Source organism: Pseudorasbora parva, chromosome 6 (assembly GCF_024679245.1).
Source record: "Pseudorasbora parva isolate DD20220531a chromosome 6, ASM2467924v1, whole genome shotgun sequence".
Taxonomy (NCBI): domain Eukaryota; kingdom Metazoa; phylum Chordata; class Actinopteri; order Cypriniformes; family Gobionidae; genus Pseudorasbora; species Pseudorasbora parva.
The window spans coordinates 37,797,403-37,821,092 of NC_090177.1; the positions used below are offsets into that span (position 1 = coordinate 37,797,403).

The 23,690-nt window shown below is 38.4% G+C and overlaps 1 protein-coding gene across 2 annotated transcripts in view; it reads right to left on the minus strand.

The window, feature by feature from the left end:
- Nucleotides 1-23,690, minus strand: part of LOC137078978 (ankyrin repeat and SAM domain-containing protein 1A-like) — a 65,217-nt gene that overhangs the window by 22,333 nt on the left and 19,194 nt on the right. For both annotated transcript variants that reach the window (XM_067446856.1, XM_067446857.1), the window contains 2 exons: nucleotides 5,134-5,232; nucleotides 4,843-4,989 (listed from right to left, as the gene is read on the minus strand). In XM_067446856.1, coding sequence (XP_067302957.1) covers nucleotides 4,843-4,989; nucleotides 5,134-5,232 — 246 coding nt within the window. The remainder of the gene's footprint in view (nucleotides 1-4,842; nucleotides 4,990-5,133; nucleotides 5,233-23,690) is intronic.

Genomic DNA, 23,690 nt, shown 5'->3' on the forward strand with positions numbered 1-23,690 from the left:
CTCTCTGAGGACACATGATATAAACGGGGCGTGTTACTGGATGCTAAAGCTGTCAGCCCATGGTTTTCTTTGGATAAAGCCAGTCAAAGCCTAGCCAATGCATAGCCAGCATAGATTTGATTGATGGACGTAGTAACATTATTTTGCGGCGTGTTTGTAAGATGTGCCGTAAGCATTGATGAATACAGCTCGTGTTTACCATCTCCATAGCATCCAATAGTATTCAGCGCGCTGGCCTGCCAGTGTAAGCAAGCGCACACACTTAACTAACACGCGCAGACTCTATGGCAGACTGTTTTTATCAACTAAAAGAATTACATTTTGTAAAATTGTTGCTTTAGTTTTTCAGGGACTGTAAATGCATTATAATTAGCAGTTTATTGCAGATTTATTTGAATAAAAACTACTCTTTACAATTACAAACGTTCTAATATAACTGGCCTTTTTGAAAGAACGCCTAGTCTTTTTTTGACATAAAAGCTTACAGAAGCTACATTTTTGAGAGAATCATCCTCAAATTTTAATCAAAACATGATCAGACATTCAGCTTTATATTTAGGTTATTTTCAGGACCTTAACATTAAAATCTCATGATTTTTTCCCTAAAAAAAAGTCACTTACATATTTGCCCTCGTTTTACTGTTCCTATACTATCTTGAGTTATCATGACAATATTTCAAGTGCCTAGTTTAAAATAAGACCCGATTTATGAATATAGACCATACAGTTTAAGAGCTGCAGATCTTTTTATTTAGGTATGTTGTTTTCAGGAAAATCTCAAAAAAAGGGGCGCAGGTTAAGAGGTTAAAATAAGATAACTTTACAATTAGTTAACACTGATTGAAGCATTAACAAACAACAAGCAATACTTCTGTTAATTTTCGCTAATGATAGTTAATAAAGATACAACTATTTATTGTTTATTCACATTAGTTCATGTTAGCTCAGGTCCGTGATATAATATTAAAAGAAACAACTTTTGATTTTAATAATGTAATGTAATTGAATTATTTCTTGTTAAGTAATCTTAACAAACGTAACCTTACTGTAAAGTGCTGATTACTGTAAAAACCCTATTCGGACGGTAATTGTTTCTCATGCTGACGTCCGTAAAAATAAATGTGCATTGTGATCCTGTTCACCCTGGGAACATGCTGTTCAGTCGAATGATTGTCTGCTGTGAAAATGTCATTTGCTTGGAATAAGAAGAATCAGGGTATATGCAGGAATCCTGAAGTTAATTTCAATACCTTTTTAAGACTTTTTAAAGTGTAGCGACTCAGGCGAATCAAACACACAATCGCCAGTTACATTTAACAAATATGTTTTGAAAGTTGTGCTCACTAGCAGACCTTCCCCCAACACAGCAGAGGGAGATTCTTCAGTCACCCTGGAAACCATCTGATAAGGGTTTTTATGGCCCCGAAAGGAATTTGGCCACATGAAGTTTCAGACACAAAGACACAGAGCTTTTGCCTCAAATTATAGACAAACCATCTATAAATGAACATGCACCCCAGGACATTATATGTAAACACATAACTGTCTTGTAAAATGTTTATTCTGTATGGTATTTTGCATATTTTTATCTTTGTCTTAACAAATTACTAGTTCAGATAACCTCATATATGTCATGTCTCCTATCAAATTAATGCTCACTTCACGACTTACACTTCCATGTATATCACTTATTCAGAAAATGCAGTGTGTGTTTGTTGCATTAATTATAGTATGAAGACTCAGAGACCCACTGAGTCGAACCTTCAAACAAAGAGCTATAAATTCTGCTGAGGAATTTCCCGCCGGGAAATCCCAACACTCTCATTGGTTAAGTCTAACCCTGGAGGGTGGGACTATTTCCAGACCTTAAAAGACCAGTGAAGACAGCCTCTCCTCTCTTCTCTTCTCCGAAACTCTCTGGCTTTTACTTCTTCAACTCTCTCCTGTGGGAGCCAACACCCAGGGGGGGGGGCTGGCACTTAAGCCATGCCACCAATGCAGGCCCTCCAAGCAGGCCTCATCTCTTCCAAAAAATCTTCTCTTCTACAATCCGATCTTCAAGAACACGAAGCATCGCTAAAGCAAACAGCCGCTTCCCTCCCAACCTCGGAAAGGACCGCCGAACACGCAGAGACACGCAGAGACACATACGCACACAAGCGAGAAGCCAAAACGAAACCAAAAAGAATGCAAGTATTCTATTTCTTACTGCTGTAAAGAGGGTGTGTTATTTTCCCGTTGGGATAAATTAACTCCGTGAAGGTCGTATCTGGTTGAACTGAAGGAAAGCTGTTTCTTACCCTCCCCCACTCTCTTTGTCTCTCTCTCTCCCTCTCTCTTTGTCTCTCTCTCTCTCTTTTATCTCTCTCTAACTTCAGTCTATTCATTATTCTCTTTTATGTATTCTTTCGTTAATATCTATACTTCTACTCTCTTGATGCATATTTAGTATGTACTTTCTGTGTGAATTGTAGTGTTATTTTTAGTCTGTGTTTATTAAACCTTCAAAGGACATTTAATGAGTTGAATCTGTTATTCTGCCATATACACAAAGTCAATGAAACTTGCGATCTAAGTTACCTAACTGCTTATGCTACTATGTTAGTAAAGTAAACTGTATGACCATTTGAAATATTGAACTTGTCCTGATCAGTAAAGTTAATGTTTCTTATGCGCTCGTAAAGCAGTGATCCCTTATGGAGAATTGAGTTGAAAAGTCTATAACTAATTTGGTGGACGAACTTAGTAGGATAATTTCAAGCAATTTCATAAAGGGTTACTTGTATTTAATTAAACAATTTTCCCTATCGGGAAATTTTTAATACGTAATGAATGACGGGCAAATTATATTCATAAATTCATGAATATTGAATATTGAACCCCTTTTGAGTTAATTATTCCCCGAGACATTAAACTCATAAACTCGTTGTTGTTACAAAGACCTTCTCAACATATTTTAAGACCTCATCGCACTTCAAGTTCTAATCGGCAACAAACCTTTAATAAACAGTTGTAGTCGAATGTAGACTTAAAATCTCTATCGTAGGCCAATTTTGTATCGTTTATATTGCATATCTGTTTTGCAACGTATGGAGGGCGACACATCCCCTAACTGCGCAATTCGCAAAATACATGACGTCACCCGTGCACAGCGCTCGCCAGGGATGGAAATTAACTTTTTTTAAAGTCTACCACTCAATGTTTTTACCAGCCACTTTTTGGTTTTTAACTGACAATGTGTAACTGCATGTGAAAATTAATACTACAAGCTCTACAATGGCTTCCAGTTTTATGGTTTTTAGTCCCAACAATGAAACTATTCGTGTTGGCATCTTTGAAGCGTGTTGATGACATACTGAGCAGAACATTGTCAGAATGGGATGCACCGAAATCAAAATTCTTGGCCGAAACCAAAAAAGAAGAAACCAAAGCCGAAAACCGAAAAATAAAATTCAAACTAAAATGTTAACTCGACCTCACTCATGTGTACATTAAATAATAATGTTCATGCCTACTGGCCTGCAGAACGGTGCAGAAATTGAATAAAGTAATCAAATGTAAAATAACTGCATATTTAACTGTTTAAATGAAAGATTAATCCTTATCAAACTTACAAAAGCTATTCAATCAAGAGCGTTGATTAATGTCAAACTAAATATGATATCACTCAGGCAGCAGTAAAGGCTACTGCGCCTTTAAGACCTGAGGCAGGGATATGCTCGTCTTTCTCGACTGTGCATACTATACAGTTCACTTAAGGCATATTCAGACTATGTCTGCTAGGATACTCATCAAGATCGACATGTTGACATACGCAAGACTTGAAAGAGAACTCAATATTTGCGCACTGTGAGGCGAGTGTGCGCTCTCGGATGATGATGCACAGCGTCAGATCATTCTCTCAGCGCGCGCGAGTCTCACAGCGCAGAAAACGACCGGTCATATGCGCACATACGGCAGCACTCGCATGCATTGCACAAAGTTTACAAAGAGGTGAAACAGCTCGGTAGGTGAAGCGAGTTTACCCGCCACAACTCAAAATCAGCCGCATTTGGCTGGTGGCGCTGCTAATTTCCATCCCTGCCGCGTGCGCTCCGAGCCGATCTCAGACTGAGTGTTTTTTAAAACTTATGGGGCTGAAAATAAAGATATTCATAAATACTTTTTGGAGTCAAACTCTTTTGACAAAGCTTGAACAAAATACATTCAAAATGTAAGACTTTATAAAGCCGTGATAATACTTTTTAATACTTTATAAGGGTCTTAATTTTCCCAAAATTGATTTATCACCTTTTAATACTTTTCAAGCCCGCGCGGATACCCTAAGAATAAAATCATATTTAATAAAATATGGAAACGAGCGGAAATAAGTTAATACGATGCTGCAAATTTAACCTTTATAATGTTAATTACTGCCGTAATAACGGCTCACTTCAAATGTTTCAGTGTTTTTGTTTTTTCTTTTGAGCGGTGATGAAAGATTATTCTCGTGAATACTTTCCAGCATTTCAGTAATTAAAATTGTATGAATTTTAAAATGTAATCTTTAAAATGCATCCAAATTACAACGACGGTGCTCGTCAGGGGTCAAAAAGGATATAAACAGTTAATTTTGAAGCAATCTTTTCCTGAAAACTCAGAGATGTGGATTCGGACGGCAATTAAACCCCCACACGACCTTAGTGCTTGTCAAAAAACAGTAGGTACTTCGGCCGGGGATTTTTACGCTGGTGGTGGGAGAAAAACACTGACATTCTGGATTCGGAGGGCAATAAAATCCCTGACTACCCCTGTAAATGATCCGAATAGGGCTAAAGTTTGAATGTATGATGTTCTCCTCACATTAACAATCTCCAGCTCCCACAGGTTCTTCACACATTCAAGCGTGCGGTAGCCACTGGCCAGGAAGTTGTGCAGGTACTCCTGAAGACCCAGGACGTCCAGCCATGCCGCGAGGGACGTGCTGCCGTCACAGCCTAACGCTTTCACCTGCAGAGGGCAAAAACAACAGAGAACCAACTTCAGACCCAGCCGACTTACAATGAAGCAAACCCTACAAGATAATACTGATAAAGTCATGAGTGATCACAGACAATCTTGGCACGTAACCAATCCTTTTAGATCGACACACACCTTTGGTAAAGAGCGTGCAGCACTGACGATCTTCCTGCGATGTCCCGGATCCGTGATGCCAATTTCTCTCAGATCTTGCTCTTCCATTACGTCATTTCCCTACACAAACACAACCGTTAGACATATGCTGCAAAAGATGTGAAAAGATGTGTTTTTTTATCTTAATAAAATGTGATGAAGTAAACAACCTTAAAATTAGATAAATGTATTGCATACATTTAATGAGGCTTATGCTAGCGAGGTTTATCTATAAATCATGGAGGAAAAATCTCTGAAAATAAGTCTCGTTTCGCTTCTCGTGTGAGCTGATCTTGTTTAAAGGCTCCACATCAATACTGAAGGGCCACAGACAGAGCTCCACTCGGTCAGTGTGTCTTTTGTCTGAAGCAGAATGGTTTAATTCAATGCACTGCAGAGCACCATAGAGAACAGCAGCATCTATTTCAATCTCTAAACCACCTTTACTTTCATCAACACACAGAGAAATTGTATATATCAGGTTGGACAGTGACGAACATCTCACACTGTTTGTGCGTTTCATGTTTCTTTATCGATCAGTGAGTGCCATATACTCTAAACACAGTACGTCTGACATAGCAGCATCTGAGCGATCGATGCAAGACAGAGAGCTGAGAGCAATCTTCAGAAGAGAGAGAGAGAGAGAGAGAGAGAGAGAGAGAGAGAGAGAGAGAGAGAGAGAGAGAGAGAGAGAGAGAGAGAGAGAGAGAGAGAGAGAGAGAGAGAGATTAACCCTTCTTACAGCTGAAGGGTCACTTTAATAAATAGCACTGAAACTGTGTCTAAAATATGATAAACATTACAAACAGAATTTACGGCAAGTGAGTGGCAGTGTTTTGAGATCTACAATGAAGTGAACTGTGAACTGGCTAGTTTACAGTGTCCCACATGCGTGCACCCATTACATAAAGCACAAATTATGTGCTGTGGAGATAAAAATGCATAATTGATCAATGTTTTTGGACTAATCAGTTCAATTATTAGTTTAAATGCTCACTCAAAGACAGTCCCTTGTCGTCACCTACTGGCTTCATGATTACACAAACACAGGCAAGCAGATACAAATAATGAAAGCTCCCAGTGCTGATACTGGTAAAATATAACACATTTGAGGACCATTTAGGCTAGCTATAAATATATATATTCATACAATACTACTATTATGGCATTATATGTTAAATTGAGCTTATAGTTTCCACTGTAATTAAGAAAGAACATATAGGTCTATCTGTGTTAAATAGGAATAGTCTACATTGTACTAACTTAAAATAACAAACTTGCATGCAGAAGAAGCAACATGTGACCAGCCCCTAAAGAGAGTCAGATGAGGTTGGTTATTGTGCGATATATAATATTGTAGCACAAAAGTAGTGTTAATATTAGGCAATTACTTCACAACCCTCATTATATGCACGTCAAAAAATGTGGGGGCCTCAATGATGGGTTCGGCCCTGCCCATAACATGCCAAACCAAACCAAATAAAAAACAAACAAACCACAAAAAGCAAAAGACAAAAAAATAATAATAATATTTTTTTTCAAAACAAACAGAACTAAAGAAATCAATCAAATATTAACGCACAACTCAAAATGAAAACAATATTAAAAGCAATCAAAAACTAACCACAAAACAAACAACCCCCCAAAACAAACGTTATAATATTAAAACAAAACCAATAATTCACAAAAAGCTAAACAAAACTAAACCTTCAAACAAACACAAAATAAACCAATAAAACACAAAACAACAAGCAAGCCACACACAACTACAAACTAACAAAACCAATAAAACACAAACAAACCATAAAACGAAACCTCCAAACAAACACAAAACCAATAAAACAAGAACAAAAACAAACCATAAAACAAAACCTTCAAACAAACAAAAATCTCCAACCAAAATGAATAAAATACTAACACAAAACAATAAACTAAACCAGTAATAAAAACCAAAATCCAAAGCAAAAACTCCAAACATACAAAAATAAAATGAACAACTCCAAACCAAAAAAAAAACAATACGACAAACTTAAAGGAAAACCAATAAAACGCTAGCAAAAAACAAAAGACAAGGTGAAAGCAATAAAATAAAAAACAAAAAATAAGCCACAAAGCAAATCCTCAACAAATGTATACCAAACATCACTAATTATTTGGCCTAGAAATCTAGACGTGCCCTAGCGGCAGCAAATCTAATCTGCCGCAAGTGTCGTCTAGCAACTCTCAATACACGTCTGAGCTGTAAAAACCAAACTCTGGTCGGGCCAATCACATCGTGTATAGAGTCGGTGGGCGGGGCTTAACATAATGACGGCCGAGTTGCGTTTGCGTGCTTCTAGTGAACACAGAAACTGGTGAACGGCGGTCTTTCGAATCAGCTTTGACCACGACTCTGGAAGACTTGGAGTTAAGCTTTTCTCTGAGAAAAGAACAAAGAACGGCACTGAAGTCATTCTTAAGAAGGGAAGATGTGTTCAGAGTTTTGCCGACCGGATACGGCGAAAGTTTAATCCGTCACCTAGCTCCGCTTCCCGTTGCTCTGGTTGGTTGTAGCGCTATCCTATCGCGTGCAGAGGGAGTTTGAAAGACAACCATTTATCCGCCCCTCGGACTGAGCTGTCAATGGTGAGTTTCCAGACCAAACATCTTGATGTGGCTCTGGCTCGTCAGGCTGATTATTCTGATCAGCTGTGAATCTGTCCCTTCACACAGCACTTCGGTGGACAGACAAAATGGAAACTTGTCTCTGCACACCTGATGCAGTCTGCACCATTTTCTTTTTTAGTTGCTGAAAGGAAAATGGTGCAGTGGGTAATCATCACAAACGTCCTGTGCAATGAGGGTGCAGATCTGCTCTGAATCAAACGCGAGACATCTAATGCTCTGATGAACATGACAAATCACGTCACTGTCTCTCATCATTCACTCCACTCAAACAACATGAGCCATCTCAACCACTTCCAGCCTCATCTGCTCATTCTATGACAGTGAGTGAGGGAGGCAGATGGGGAATAGGTTCGAGTAAAACTGCCCAAATCATTTAGAGTGAAGAAACGGCCGCTGAATGCAGAAAGGTTAAGGTGGACCAATCTGTCTCCGTCCTCTTTTTATCTCTCTCCCTTTACACTTCCCTTTCTCCCTCCCAATACACTTAACTCTTCTTCTCTCATTATCAGCCTTCAGACTGAAATCAGATCTCTGAGTACAACACAGAGATAGTTAGATATATATATGGAAACTATGGGCTAGATTTACAAACAGCTTGCACCAATGCAAACCCTCTTTTGGTGTTAAAAACTACTTTCAGGATTTACCAAAGAAATGCAGTAAAAAATATGATTTAAAAAGGCATGGACTAATTTGCGGTTGACCTTACTGCATACATTTGTAGGAGTTTCCCTTTCAGATGCAAAATGTATGGGAGATGTAACCACCCAACCAGTCCCCCCAATATTACATATTAATAATGCTTAATGCTGTTCTCCATTACACACCAATCTAGGTTAGAAGAGCAGTTGGTCAGGTCTGCTCACTCGTCAATGTCAAAATGATGGCCAATCAGTTTAAAGGCGGCGGGGCCTCACGTTCACTGAAGATGAGTGTCAATTCCAACGTGACACTTTTAGCTTTTACAGTGAAAGACTGCAGGCCTGATTAATAAGTAGCTAAACGTTTAATATTTGACAACTGTTTTACAACGGATACGTTTATTAACGACCAACATTGATGCCTGCTACTCAACTTTTGTGTAATTTCGCCATTTTGAATTGAAAATGTGAAATATGCAATCATTTAAATTACTTAATTCATAACTAAATGTAAAGAAAGAAAAGTTATTTACATTTTTGACATAAGACAGACAAACAAGAGTGAATGTGCATTTAAAAAAAATGATTTGATATTAATAATAAAATATTATTATTAAGAGTCAGATTACTTCAGAACTATTATTAGACCTAGAACCTCTTTTAATGTTCTTATTTCTTCTTTATTCCATTACAATCTCGTTTAATCCTTTAATTATTTAATTTCTTTTTTTACATATTCCTCTTTTAAAGTTTTGACATTTCCATTTTTTCTATGTATGCTATGTTTTTTTCAATTTCTATGCTAATTTTGACAGCCCTAAAATTAATGTTTATTATTATTATTATTATAAAAACCTAGCAATTAAAAGCAAACTACAAAAAAAAAAACTCTAAACAAACAAAACAGAATCAACACCCCCCCACACACAAATAAAACCCCAAAAGACAAATCAAAAACTCCAAACAAATAGAAAAACAGATGAAACACTAGCAACAAAAATCCAAACACAAACCAAAACCAGTAACACAAACAATAAAAAAACAAAAAAACAAAACAATACACAATCAATTTTTCATGCTAGCCTAACTGTGATTATTCTGTTTTTTTTTTTTTTTTTTTTTACATATTCATCTTTTAAATTTATTTTAATGTGTTTTTTTATTTTTATTTTAATGTGTTTTTTTTATTTTTATTTTAATGTGTTTTTTTTATTTTTATTTTAATGTGTTTTTTTGTGTGTTCTTGTAAAGCGGTTTGGGATGCAACTTTAAAAGGCGCTGTATAATAGTTTATTATTATCAAAAAACACTAGCAACCAAAAGCAAACTACAAAACATAAAACTCCAAACAAAGACACAAAAAAAACAATGGCAAAACAAATAAAAAACAAACTACAGAACAAAAACACCAAACAAACAGCACAACTTAACGAGTTGTGAAAAACTTATTATTATTATTTTTTTTAGTTTTACTTATTAGTTTTACTTATTTTCAATGGCTCTGAAAAAATGCTAGAGACAAATCCAAGCGTTGAGATTGGGTTAAACATGGGTTAAAACGGCCCAGCATTTTTTAGAGTGCATGTATCACGCATGTCTGAACCACAAACATTGTGGGACGAGGCAAAGTTTTGTATACTTTGCATTTAAATCCCAAATCCCAGGTATATAACAGTGATGTTTTCCTTCGTAAACAGCACTAATAAGAGCTTGTATGGCTCACAGCTCTAGAGACTTTGTAGACTTTGCAAAGTAATGCTTTTTAGAACTATCCAATTTCACAAAGACATCTGAGAATAAAACTTTGATTCCAGTTGTGGAGAGATTCCTCATGATGGCAGAGGAGAAAATCAGCCACTAATAAGGGAAGTCCACGAAACAACAGCTCAATTCCAGCTGCAAAGTATGTGAAATCAAAAGAAATCGGTGCGCTTTGGAGACGTCGAAACCCTCCGTGGAAATCGCTCTAATGTTGAGGAACTTGAATTAACTTTGAGGAACGATGCAGATGCTTTATAACTATAGAGGAGTTTGTAATCATTTTGCACACTAGCAATCATGCGGGTGGCATCAAGTAATGCCTTTTTCAGAAGCACCAACTAGACGCTGGGTAGTTCAGAGCACCTGCACTTCTGTCAATCATAAATGAACAGGCGTGACATGTTCTCAATCCATCTCCAGCAAAGGTCACCTAAAGGTGCAGTTAGCCATTTCTGAAAAACTCGGTTGAAAGTGGATCGGCGTGAGCAGCGTATAACACACTTATAGCCAATCAGCAGCAGGAGGCGTGTCCACTCATGATGGGGAGGAGAGAGGGAGCTAATCAGCAGCAGGGGGTGTGTCCACTCATGATGGAGAAGAGTGAGTGAGCCAATCAGCAGTAAGGGGTGTGTCCACTCATGATGGAGGAGAGAGTGAGCCAATCAGCAGTAAGGGGTGTGTCCCCTCATGATGGAGGAGAGAGAGTGAGCCAATCAGCAGTAAGGGGTGTGTCCCCTCATGATGGAGAAGAGTGAGTGAGCCAATCAGCAGTAAGGGGTGTGTCCACTCATGATGGAGGAGAGTGAGCCAATCAGCAGTAAGGGGTGTGTCCACTCATGATGGAGGAGAGAGTGAGCCAATGAGCAGTAGGGGGTGTGTCCACTCATAATGAATGAGAGAGAGAGTGAGCCAATCAGCAGTAGGGGGTGTGTCCCCTCATGATGGAGGAGAGAAAGTGAGCCAATCAGCAGTAGGGGGTGTGTCCCCTCATAATGGAGGAGAGAGAGTGAGCCAATCAGCAGTAGGGGGTGTGTCCCCTCATGATGGAGGAGAGAGTGAGCCAATCAGCAGTAGGGGGTGTGTCCCCTCATGATGGAGGAGAGAGTGAGCCAATCAGCAGTAGGGGGTGTGTCCCCTCATGATGGAGGAGAGAGTGAGCCAATCAGCAGTAGGGGGTGTGTCCCCTCATGATGGAGGAGAGAGTGAGCCAATCAGCAGTAGGGGGTGTGTCCCCTCATGATGGAGGAGAGAGTGAGCCAATCAGCAGTAGGGGGTGTGTCCCCTCATGATGGAGGAGAGAGTGAACCAATCAGCAGTAGGGGGTGTGTCCCCTCATGATGGTTATCCCCTTATGATGGATCGTTGATTCTGCCCAGCGCTTGGTTGTTTCACGTGCTTCCCGCCCGGATTCGTTTAAATTCGCTCCCAATTAAACTGTCATTTTGAAAGGACAATGCAAAAGGCAAAGCCACTGGTTGCAGATGTTTTAAGATAAGTTCAAATATTTTCATTAATAATCATTTTAATTAGCATAATTATAGTTTTTTTTCTTCTTCACGGCAACAATTCTTAAGCTTATGTGACGTTAAGACGGCAAAAGTTTTACCTCAGAATCCGATGCAATGTACCGACTCGTGTTAGCTCAGGTAAGGTAGGCATGTGAGACGATAGATTAATACAGTTTGTGATTACACAGAACCATGATCCCCTTACGAAAATTAAACATGGTTGTATGTAGGGATGTCACAAGTACCGATACTTCGGTACCAAGTACTGAAATGTTAAAAATGTGGCGATATACTCTCTGTATAGCATTGACTCACAAGTAGAGTATATTCGGTCCCGCAGCTGCGTTCAGTCGCGTCACGCAGGGCTTCAGACTGTAGCCGAATATATACCAGTGTCTGTGTATATTAAATACTATTTAAATATTACGCTTCCATATTTTGCGTCTCTGTGTGAATGACGAGGGCGCGTGTCATATAATGAACACAGACACTCAAAAGTCACGGCAACCCGTCAAAATAAAAGTTCGATTTAAATGTGAATAAATTGACAGAATATATTAGGTTTGTAGTTGTCATTGTTGTCAATTTTAGCACATTTGTGTGTTGTACCATTTGTCAAGCAATAAAGATGATTGTTTTAACAGTCTAAACATGCATTCATCATTTGTTCTTTCATGATTGTCTAGTTTTACAGTAGGCTAATGCACAGGAGAAATTTTAAGAGCAACCCAGCAAGAATAACCCAGAATAGCAAATCCATTAATGGTAAAAAATGCCTACATTTTGGGTTCTCTCAACAGCCCAGCCTGCTGGGTTAAAATGCCACTGGGTTAATTTAACCCAGCATGTGTTCTGTCCAATATTTACCCAGCGCTGGGTTGCCAATTGGGTGGTTTTTAACCCAGCAATTTTTAGAGTGCAAGTGCTGACACTGATAGTTCGATGGTTGTTTAACTTTAGGCAATTAAAACAATAATTACACAATATTAAAAGGAACCGCCATATCAAATGTAATGTCCTATATCGAATTAAAGACTATAGCTATGGAAAATAAAGTGCTATTTGACAGATAAATGTAAACCAATAGACTACCACACACCTGATCCACACACACACACACACACACACTTTGTACTGGTGGTGATGTCTGATTGTGATACCAGCTCTTTTCTGTGACCGGTCATCCTGAAGTGCCATCCACTGACCCCAAACGTAAAGCTCATTACACTTCTCACCCTCCCTCCGTGCAAGTGCCTTCATGACTTTGTAAGCTGGTTGCACATGTGGCAAGTGTCAAGGAGAACGCCAACATCCTCCTGCCCTAAAGGGACCATATTGCAGCATTTGGTGTGTATTTTTCCATTCTATGGAAATTAAATGCTTTCTTAAAATTAAACTGCCTATGTTTGCAATGGTCCACCAATACCTGTATGCAAATGACCTCTGTACTGATTGGCTAACCTTTTAGTATGTGAAAATACTGATGTAGTTCAAATTAAAAAGGCTGAAAACTATTGAGCAGATGTATATTTTATTTAAACTCCCTCTCCAGGCACTTTCCAATCAGGCCGTTCTCACAGTTGCCACACAAACGGCAGAGCGCTCGGAGGAAACAAACAGATGTGATACACACACTTAATTAACCTGCTTAACCAAAAAATATACTTCTACTCACCACTTCTGACATTTCCCATAATGGGCATAATGCATTGTCCTTAAATTTTACATGCCTTTTAATACTCAAGCACAAGTAAAAATAGCAACATATTTAAGACAAATCGGGACACGGATTCTTAATGCAGGACCTAAAATCATGGCAGACAAGCTCATTTAATATTTGATCAAATCTCTCAGCCGTGATCAAAGGCGATCGGCTTCTTTGGAGTGAATTATGGAGAAGTGGAACGCAGAGATGATGGCAGGATGGGGAGATAGACGCGGGCGGTAATGCACTTCTGGAAAGATGTAAGACGGACTCAACCCAGCTCTCCGAATGAAAGAGACCTGAGTCTTACTCATGCACTCCATCTTCATGCAAATGCATTTGGAATTAGTTGGGAAAGGAAGAGCGACGTAGAAACCAGCACGCTTTGTCTCTTTCTAGTACAGCATGTATATTACGCTTTCAAACGCATCAAACCACACTAGTTCAAGTAGAGATGTGAATGCGTTTACAAATCTCATCTTCTTATGCGTGTTACATGAACTACATCTTATCTACATACATGAGCAGAGAAACACATTCCTTGCATCAGTTCATCAGGCACATTTTTAAAGAAGTACTTTACCTATAGTGTAAATGGATGTGTAAATAGCTACAATGGTAATTCAACTACCATTCAAAGGTTTGGGGTTGGTAAGAATTTGTCATTTCTTTTAGAAAACCTCTTCTGTGTTTATTTGATCATAAAAAAAGACTGAAAAATTTATTCCTGAGATCAAAGCTGAATTTTCAGTAGGGCTGCCCCCTACTGGTCGACTAAACAAACAATTAGTTGCAGGATTTTTAATTATCATTATGGGCCAAGCACCAAAGGTGCGTAGGCACCTATTGAAATAGTTGCCGTTCCTATTATTATTATTATTCTTCCGCTCTTGAGTCTATGGCAGCCCATAGAACCGTATGGTAAAAAGTTGTGAAATTTGGCACACAGATAGAGGATAGTCCCAACTGTCACTATAGCAAATTTTGAGTCTCTAACTCAATCCTTCTAGTGCCACCTCCTGTCCAAAGTTGCCCTTATGTTTATGCTAATAACTTTTGAACCATAACTAGAAACACAATTTTTTCCCTTGATTCCTTGGCTCAAGCCGATTCGATTGCACCCTATGACGTCATTTCCCGTCATGAACATTTCCCCGCCATTTTGAATTTTCCAAAAAAGCTACTTTTTCGATCTCCTCCTAGGCCGTTGCTCTGATTTTCACGAAAATTGAACCAGATCATCTTCAGACCATGCCAACAAAAAGTTATTAAATTCAAGTTGATTCGTTGAATCGTTTTTGATAAATGCGCAAACAAATTTTACGTAGCAGTTGCAAAAATACTCTTAAGGCTGTATCTCTGCAATGCTTTATTGTATTCAAACCAAACTTGGTACATGTCATCACGAGAATGACCTGAAGTGACCCGCAGCATTTCGGTGCAGTGCCAGCTACTGGTCCGGAGATACAAAAAATGACTATTTTGGCTTATAACTTCTGATGGGTTTGTCCAAAAATCATAAAAGTGGTCTTGTTAGATTCGGGACATCATGCCGAGTCGATAAATATCCAATTATCCCATATCAACCATTTTGGGCGTCGGCCATTTTGAATTTAGTCTAAAAATGCTGTATTTTGCGAATGCATTAGCATATCGTTACGAAACTTGTTATGTGTCTTCTGCTCCATGCCCTGAAGGTGCTCAAAAAGTTTTGGGGCAGTGCCACCTTGTGGTCAAAATGTATAACAAAATGTACACAAAGGCAAATAACTTTTGAATAAATTAACCTATTATGATGAAACTGGTCATAATACATTCCTTGGCTACTGCTGAGAACATAGATATCAATTTTGCCATATTTGGTAAAACGTCCTCTCCTCCATCTTGTTATTAGTTAAAAACCTACTTTTTCAAACTCCTCCTAGGCCGTTTGTCTGATTTTCACCAAAATTGACTCGTATCATCTTCAGCCCATCCCGACACAAGGTTATTGATTTCACATCAATAGATTAAATAGTTTTTGCTTAACACAGCGATGAAGCTGAGGCATGATGCCAAAATGACTCTTAAGGTTGTATCTCTGCAATGTTTTGACATATTGACAGCAAACTGTCCATAGCCCCGTTTCCACCAAAATTACCCGGAACAATTTGTACCAGGAACTTTTTTACAGGAACTTTTCTCCCCCCCAGACCTGCAGCTGTCTGCGTTTCGACCGCGATAAAGTTCCGAGAAGATTAGGCAAATTAGTCCGGTGATGTAGGACTGCACGCGACTGCTCCTCCAAATCAGTGAAGGACAGTAATCATTTTTAAGTGTACCGATTAAACCGATCTGGTGTTCACATGTGATGACTTTCAATCGCAATCATTTTGTCACATGCAGTTTGTCTGCTGCATCAAAAATGTCGCCGCTGTTTTCTCTCCAGCAGCTGAATGTGTTTACTGTAGCCATAGCAACTCTTAACGGCCACCAGGACTAATACAGTATTATTTATAGCTATTTGTTGTAAAGTGTAATAATCGTCTCAGAAAAAAAAATCTTCTGTCAGGCGCAGTTAAAGTAAAAACTCCCCGGGGCAATATACGCTGTGTCATTACTCCAACATTATCTTCATAACTCTCGAAATAAAAAGTTTACCCCTCAGAAAAATTTACTTTCCTCTCTCGTCAACATGAGCGCGGCACGCGCCGTCACGTCATGTAAGGACACACACTTAAAAGTAATCGGTCAGGTCGTTTACATGGTGAAAAAAAATGAATAACGAGTATGGAAGAGATTTAAGCTGTGCTGCTTTTGCTGGTTATGTATAGGTTTACTAAAGAGGTAATTAACAACGACAGAAAAGAGCACTAATATGCAGATTCAGCAGCAAATTCAGAAAGTTTGTAAAGCTAGATTTAAAATGACAATGTATATTATTATCAGCTATTACGGACATTGAACGTGAGATGGCTGAGACGACCGCGCGCCACCAGACAGAGAGCAAGACTGATATTTACTGAACGCAGAACCAACCTCGCAAAAGACTTTTAAAAATGCCTGTTGAACTAAAATGCTGCGTGAGCTCAACCAATCAGCATGTTCAGCGCCCAAGTCCCGCCCTCGAAAGTTCCTGAACTTTGAAAAAGTACTACCTCGCGAGCAGGGCCGTTTGGAGGGGGAAATATTTACCCGGAACTTCATTTAGACCCTGGTTCCTGCGGTCTAAACACAAGAAGTACCACCCAAAGTTCCTGGTTCCTGGGTAAAGTTCCTGTGGTGGAAACGAGGCTCATGTGTCATTGTCACCTCACCCTGACCACACCACATTCATTTGGTCACAGCGCCACCTATTGGTAAAAAGTGATACATTATTAAATAGTTTTGTTTTTTAACTTTATGTATAATTGTATATCTTTTTTGCCTCAGCTTATGTTAATAGGTCTTTAATGGTTCATTTTTGCAGCTGGTCACTCCCAGCCATGTTGGCATGTCTCATTTTCTTCTTTGCGCTTGGCCCCGGAATTGCTGCTTGCAGCTATATTTAGAATTGTTTTTGTTTAATTGGCAAAGACAATAAAGCTTTATTTTTTATCTTTCTCAGACATAAAACTCAAGCCATTTTCTGATGCCACCTCCCAAGTATTTATCTAAGTAATTAAAGGCCAAAAAAAAATTCAATAAAAAAAATTCAAGTTTTTAGCTTTTAGTATGAGTGTGTTAGCCTTAAAGTTATGAATAAGCTGGTATGTTCCAAAACTATGACACAATGTGCATTTAGGAGATTCAAAACTTACAGTCTCTCACTTCCGTTAAAAACGAATCTCAGATTTTGATGACATCATCGCAGACTTCACCTTCTCGTACAATCAAATGCTCTCTAGAATCTAAAGCCCCGCCCCCTACACTGCTGAAGCTGCGGCTGAAGTCGGTCAGTAGGTCACACATTTACTGTATTTTCTGTATACAAATTTAACATTTAGTAATCAAAAAGCCTTTTCCCGAAAGGTTCATCTTGTAAAAAGGGGGTTGTTTTATAATCAGGGTCAGAACAATACGGTATATGCAAACATATCATGTTATTTTTATGATTTTATGACAGTCAAAATGACATACAGCATTTTTAACTAATGCCTGCTAAACGATGAAGCGCGATAAAATTATGTATTGATGTACATACAATTTTCCAGGCTGTTAAGACTTTTTTTTTTGCATTCGCATCCATTTTAGTTGCTGTCTGGAGCCCTGTTCTTTTTTATATATAGCGAGGAGAGCTCTGGTAAACTAAGATGAAAGAGAAGAGAGAGGAAAGGAAATCCTAAAAAAGGGGGAAAAAGTGTTTATCTATATAAAAAAGCCCTTGCTTTCTGCAGCAGTATTATCTTGGAGAGAAGGATAGTCAATCCTACACTCTGCCATGAAAAGCAGAGTGTGAGTAGAGGAAAGATGAAGTCTTCATCTCCAAAAAGCACTGGGGAGAAAGTGGAAAAAGACACAGAGACGAGAAGGAGCTTTACAGCGATGTTCAAAGCATTCTGCAGATACTAAACACGTCGACAGCTGAGGATGCTAAACCCGCCGAGCTATAGAGAAGTCATGTAAAAGAGCCTGAGTTTCCAATCAGCTCAGTGCAAAAAATGACCTTTTTGCATTAATGTATGGAGATGAAATAGCGCTTCTAGGCTGCCATATGATGAGGTACAGACCAGCATATAAACAAATCCAGGATGAATTCATTTCTTACTCTCCACTATGACATTCAGAGTTAAAGGGATACTTCACCGCTTTTTCATATTAAACTATTTTATTCCCTTAACTAAGACGAGTTGATACATCCCTCTCTCGTCTCAGTGCGTGATCTTAAAGGGTTAGTTCACCCAAAAATGAAATTGATGTCATCAATGACTCACCCTAATGTCGTTCCCCACCCGTAAGACCTCCGTTCATCTTCACACACAGTTTAAGATATTTTATATTTAGTCTGAGAGCGTATCTAAGTGTATGCCCACTATACTGTCCATGTCCAGAAAGGGAATAAAAACATCATCACAGTAGTCCATATGAGACATCAGTGGGTTAATCAGAATCTCTTGAAGCATCGAAAATACTTTTTGGTCTAAAAATAACAAAAACTACGACTTTCTTCAGCATTGTCTTCTCTTACGCGTTTGTTTTCAAACCTCAAATAAAGATTCAAACGGCCATAAATCAGTGAATCGATCAATAATTCGGATCGCATGCCAAACTGCTGAAATGACGTGACATTGGTGATCCGAATCATTGACCGAATCATGAATCAATCCGCTGATTCATAACTGTTTAAATCTTTATTTGAGGATTGAACACAAACGCCGAATTGGGTTGCTAGGCAACGTGTGGGAGAGGACGCTGGCGTTGTCTGTTCGCCGCTTCTCCACCCAAATATCATGTTACTGTACTATTAGATTTAGATTTTATTTTATTTTCTTATGTTTGTGACTAGTCTAACAGTCAGAGCTACAATTGGGACTGTTGCTGATTGCTGGCAGCCACTGAGAGGACGTTGTTCGTCTCTTCGCTTCGTTTTCCACCGCTTCTCTGATGTTTATGTTTGAATTGCTGCGGTTGGTTGGTTCTGGTTTGAAGGGCATTTGATGTTTCTCGCCGCGGCTGCTCACTGGTGGTCTCCCTCAGGCTTGAGCTGCATGGTGGCTGAAATTTGCACCGGGCTAGCGTCATCCGGGCCAGCGTCATCGGCGTCCGGCATGATGTTGGGATGTTCCGCTTCTCGGCTGCGCCGCTGTTCCGTCTTGCATTGCAGCCGTGGAGCGGCTTGGACTTCTGCGCCGACCCCGGTGTGTCCACAGAAGTGCCCGGAGAGCTTTGTCTGCCTCCTGCATGGTGCTGCGGTGATCCCCATCGTTTGAATCGTCATGAAGACCCATCAACTGGTCTTCAGCTGTCATGCCTCGGCGATGTCATCAGGACACACTGCCGCTGGGAGAAATTTAAAACATGGAGTGGACCACAGTGTGCTGCGGAGCTAACAGAGACTTCCACCATCAGCTGTTTTCTGTTCACCATCAGCTCTGTTTCTGTTCACCATCAGCTCTGTTTCTGTTCACCATCAGCTCTGTTTCTGTTCACCATCAGCTCTGTTTCTGTTCACCATCAGCTCTGTTTCTGTTCACCATCAGCTCTGTTTCTGTTCACCATCAGCTCTGTTTCTGTTCACCATCAGCTCTGTTTCTGTTCACCATCAGCTCTGTTTCTGTTCACCATCAGCTCTGTTTCTGTTCACCATCAGCTCTGTTTCTCTCCTGTTTTCTGTGTTGGTTGATTGTTTGTAGTATCCATTTGCATTTGTACTTGTTATTCATTGTTTTGTTTTGTTATTTTTTCCCCCCTTTGTTGCACTTTGAGATTTTTCGGAATGAAAAGTGCATTATAAATAAAATCTATTATTATATATATCTATTATATATGTGTGTATATATATATATATATATATATATATAATTATATATATATACACACACATATATAAATGCATTGAGGCAAGGCAATCTACACACAGCAGAGAGACTGGCCTCCTGTATCTGTGTTGTTGTGAAGTTCAGCTGTGCCGAACAGCATTATGAGCTGGATAACTGAATAAACTGAACTGAACTGCATTTATGCTCATATACTACCGCTCAAACATTTGGGGTTGCTGAGATGAACCGCTCCATTGTTTTGAGTTTTTTAATGAACTTGATTCTTTTAATTTAGACTAACTTAAATTTACCCTAAACGGGGCAGGGATTTCTATTTCCCAGCATGCTTTGCCATGCCAAAGCATTGTGTAACCAATTAACAAGGTGGCATTAATTGGATTAGCCAGTTAAAGCTAGTCAAGTTTCCACCACTAACATTAAGAAAACATTATATTTTTAAGTTAAAATAAAAATTATTATTATTATTATTTGAGTTTTGCAAACTTATTTGGGTTTACTTGTGCAGTGAAAATAGTATTACTATGAAATATTACAAAATCATTATAATATCTGTTTATAGCCCCATTTATACTTACAAGTTAGTCTCCTTAAGACCTATATTAAATTAAAAACAGTTATAGTTATAATATTATTTTCATTATTACTTATAAGAAGGCCCACAGGAATCTGCGCGCACATGATCATAATCCATTATACACTGATTTATAATAATGATTTATTAATTTGTCAGTCATATGTTGAATGAATGTTTTTATAAAGACTCAACCTGCATTGCTAAAATGTTATTAGATTATTGTTACAATGACTTCTTAGTAATTCAGATTTATGTCAAATAAGTGAATATATTATTATTATTAATAGCTGTGTTGTTCTACTAATTGAGTAATAATAATACAGTTACTAACTTCTATAAATGCATCACTGATGGCTTTAAGTAACGTGAAAACGTATACATTTTAAGTTGTTTATTTGAAAATGTAACTAATAAATGATAATTCCTGTAATAAAATAATTGAAAAACAAAACGAAAATCATGAATACCAACAGTATCTTTTTAAACATTCCATAGTATAATTTTTTTTTTTAAATAAAAAATTTCAAACTGCTATAAGCAACATCATGCATTTGGCTGAGGAGATATATAGATTTTAATAAATTAAAATTGTCATTCATGGAAACACACGACTGACTAATTACTCATAAATTAGTGTATGAATTATGAGCATGCACATTATAAAGCAAATCCATCACTTATAAGTAATTATACAAATAATATAAACAACTACAACGGTTGTTATAATGCAGTATAGGCCTTAATGAGTCTTTCTAAACATACTCATAGAATAATAATACTTACTTACATATAAGCATAAATGGGGCTATAATTCATTATAAGCATGGGCTTCAAAGTGTTACCAATATATTTTAAAATGTAATTTATTCCTGTGATGGCAGAAATCATTCTAATATGCCGATTTGATGCTCAAGAAACATTCCTGGTTATCAATATTGACACCAGTTGTATATCAATATGGACAATGGCAAAGTTGTCAATGCCACTGCAAAGGGTGAATTTAAAATTTTCATGTTTACTTTGGTGAAAAATAAGTATAAATGTTGTTAAAATTGTTGCTAAATGTGTGTGTGCTTGTTTTTGTGACATATCAGGACACAAATGTGTATAATGACATGGGTATGACACAGGTATTACAGAAGAGGGTGACTTATGAGGACATTTCCCCATGTCCCCACTTTTCAAAATGCTTATAAATCATCAGGATGAGTTTTTTTGAAAATGTAAAAATGCAGATTGTTTCCAATGATGGGTAGGAGCAGGGGCAGTGTAAGGGGATAGCCAATGGAATGTCCCCAAAATTCACAAAAACAAACGTGCGTGCGTGCGATGAATATACATGCATATGCTTTTGCAGAGGAATCAAAATTGCTATGAAATGTTCATTTTACTGGTATTACTATCAACTAAGTGACTGCCCTCGTTTGGACATCAGTGTCATTACTTTTGGCTAACTGAGAGAATTGAAGGAACGCAACTCCATTTTTCTATCTTTGTATGAACACCTCGGCTAGAGTGTTGAGAAGGAGCAGAGATGGCCCAATGCATCTAGACACACACACACACACACACACACGACCATAAAACCTTGATTACTTCTGCAATGAGGTGGCTCTCAGCATAGGACAGAGGGCGACCAGGGGCCGGTGTGTATCTTTGATTTACAACACACACATCGCCTCCCTCAGCCAGCTGAGGCTTTCAACCGCAACACCATCAATCCTCATTACCTCACATGGTAAAAACAACACAGACCCTTATAAGGAATCAGGGTTCTTTCACACAGCCTCATGGGCTTCTCAATCTGGTGGAGAACATGTTTGTGGGCCGTGTCCCTACACATGAATCTTCAAAAACATGAATCTACAGCCAAAAAGAGGAGCGTTTCTTTAGAGAAACCATTTCCAACTATATTATACGCTTTATGAAGAAACTGTGTGAGAAAATGCGTGTGATCTCCAACATTGCGCTAGCATAGTGTGGAAGCCCAAGTCAAAAGATCATGATTTGACCCTTCGGAGACAAATTTTGGGAATTCTAGAAGATCCCTCAAATCCGACCGCGGTGAAGGAATTTCCCTTGTGGTGATTTTGAGTGGCTCAATATCATATGATATCATCCTAGGGCTGTCACGATTCTTCAACTGAATTCAAGTACTCGATTAAAAAAAATCCTTGATTGCAATTTACAGGTTCACGCTATGCTACGTTATCATTTACACGTGTGGAGGGTCTCTCAAACGCCATCTCTGAATATGCTGTGAGTTTGGGTTACTTATAACATTCATCTGTTATTCATCTGCACCATTTCACCAGATTTGTAAGTTAAATCATTTATAAACCTATTCGCCAACACAGGAGAATACATCAATTTTTCCAAATATCCAACTGTTCATTGCGATTTCAAAATAAACGTTTAAATCAAGTTTGCTTGTCTTACAGAAATTACAGCAGCTCTGTAGCCTTTCTAAAGATTAAGTAAACATTTTAATCAAATGTTGTTTGGACAAAATGAAACAAGGATTTGATTGGCTGTTAAGTGTAACAACACCAGACCGTTGGCTCCCTCTGCAGGCATTCGTTATAATACACAATGTACATAAGATCATTTATATCTTCTAATGTACATAAGATAGTTTATATTTTCTATGGTATACATTTTCTAAAAGTGTGGTTTTATGCAACCATGTGATTACTTGTTTTTGAAACTTTATTTGAACCAAATATTATTGCTTCATTGTAATTTTATATGTATTTAAAGTTTTTTTTAAATGCTTAGGTCTTTTTTTACCACAAGAAATATCGGATTACTCGATTAATCGTCAAAATAATCGACCAATTACTCGCTTACCAAAATAATCGTAACTCTTACTGCCATGAAGGAAAACTCTTAGTAGTAAGATAAAATATGACCCCAGATGAGGGGTCCATTTTTAATGACAACTGAGATCCTAATAATAATGTGTTCGATTTATATAGCGCTTTTCTAGACACCTAAAGCGCTTTACATATAGAAGGGGGAATCTCCTCAACCACCACCAATGTGCAGCATCCACCTGGATGATGCGACGGCAGCCATATTGCTTTAGAACGCTCACCACACACCAGCTGATTGGTGGAGAGGAGACCGAGTTTGACAGTTTGACCGAGTTTGACAGTTTGACCGAGTTTGACAGTCATCCTACAGTTTGACATGGTTTACAGCGGAGCTCATGACAAACAACTA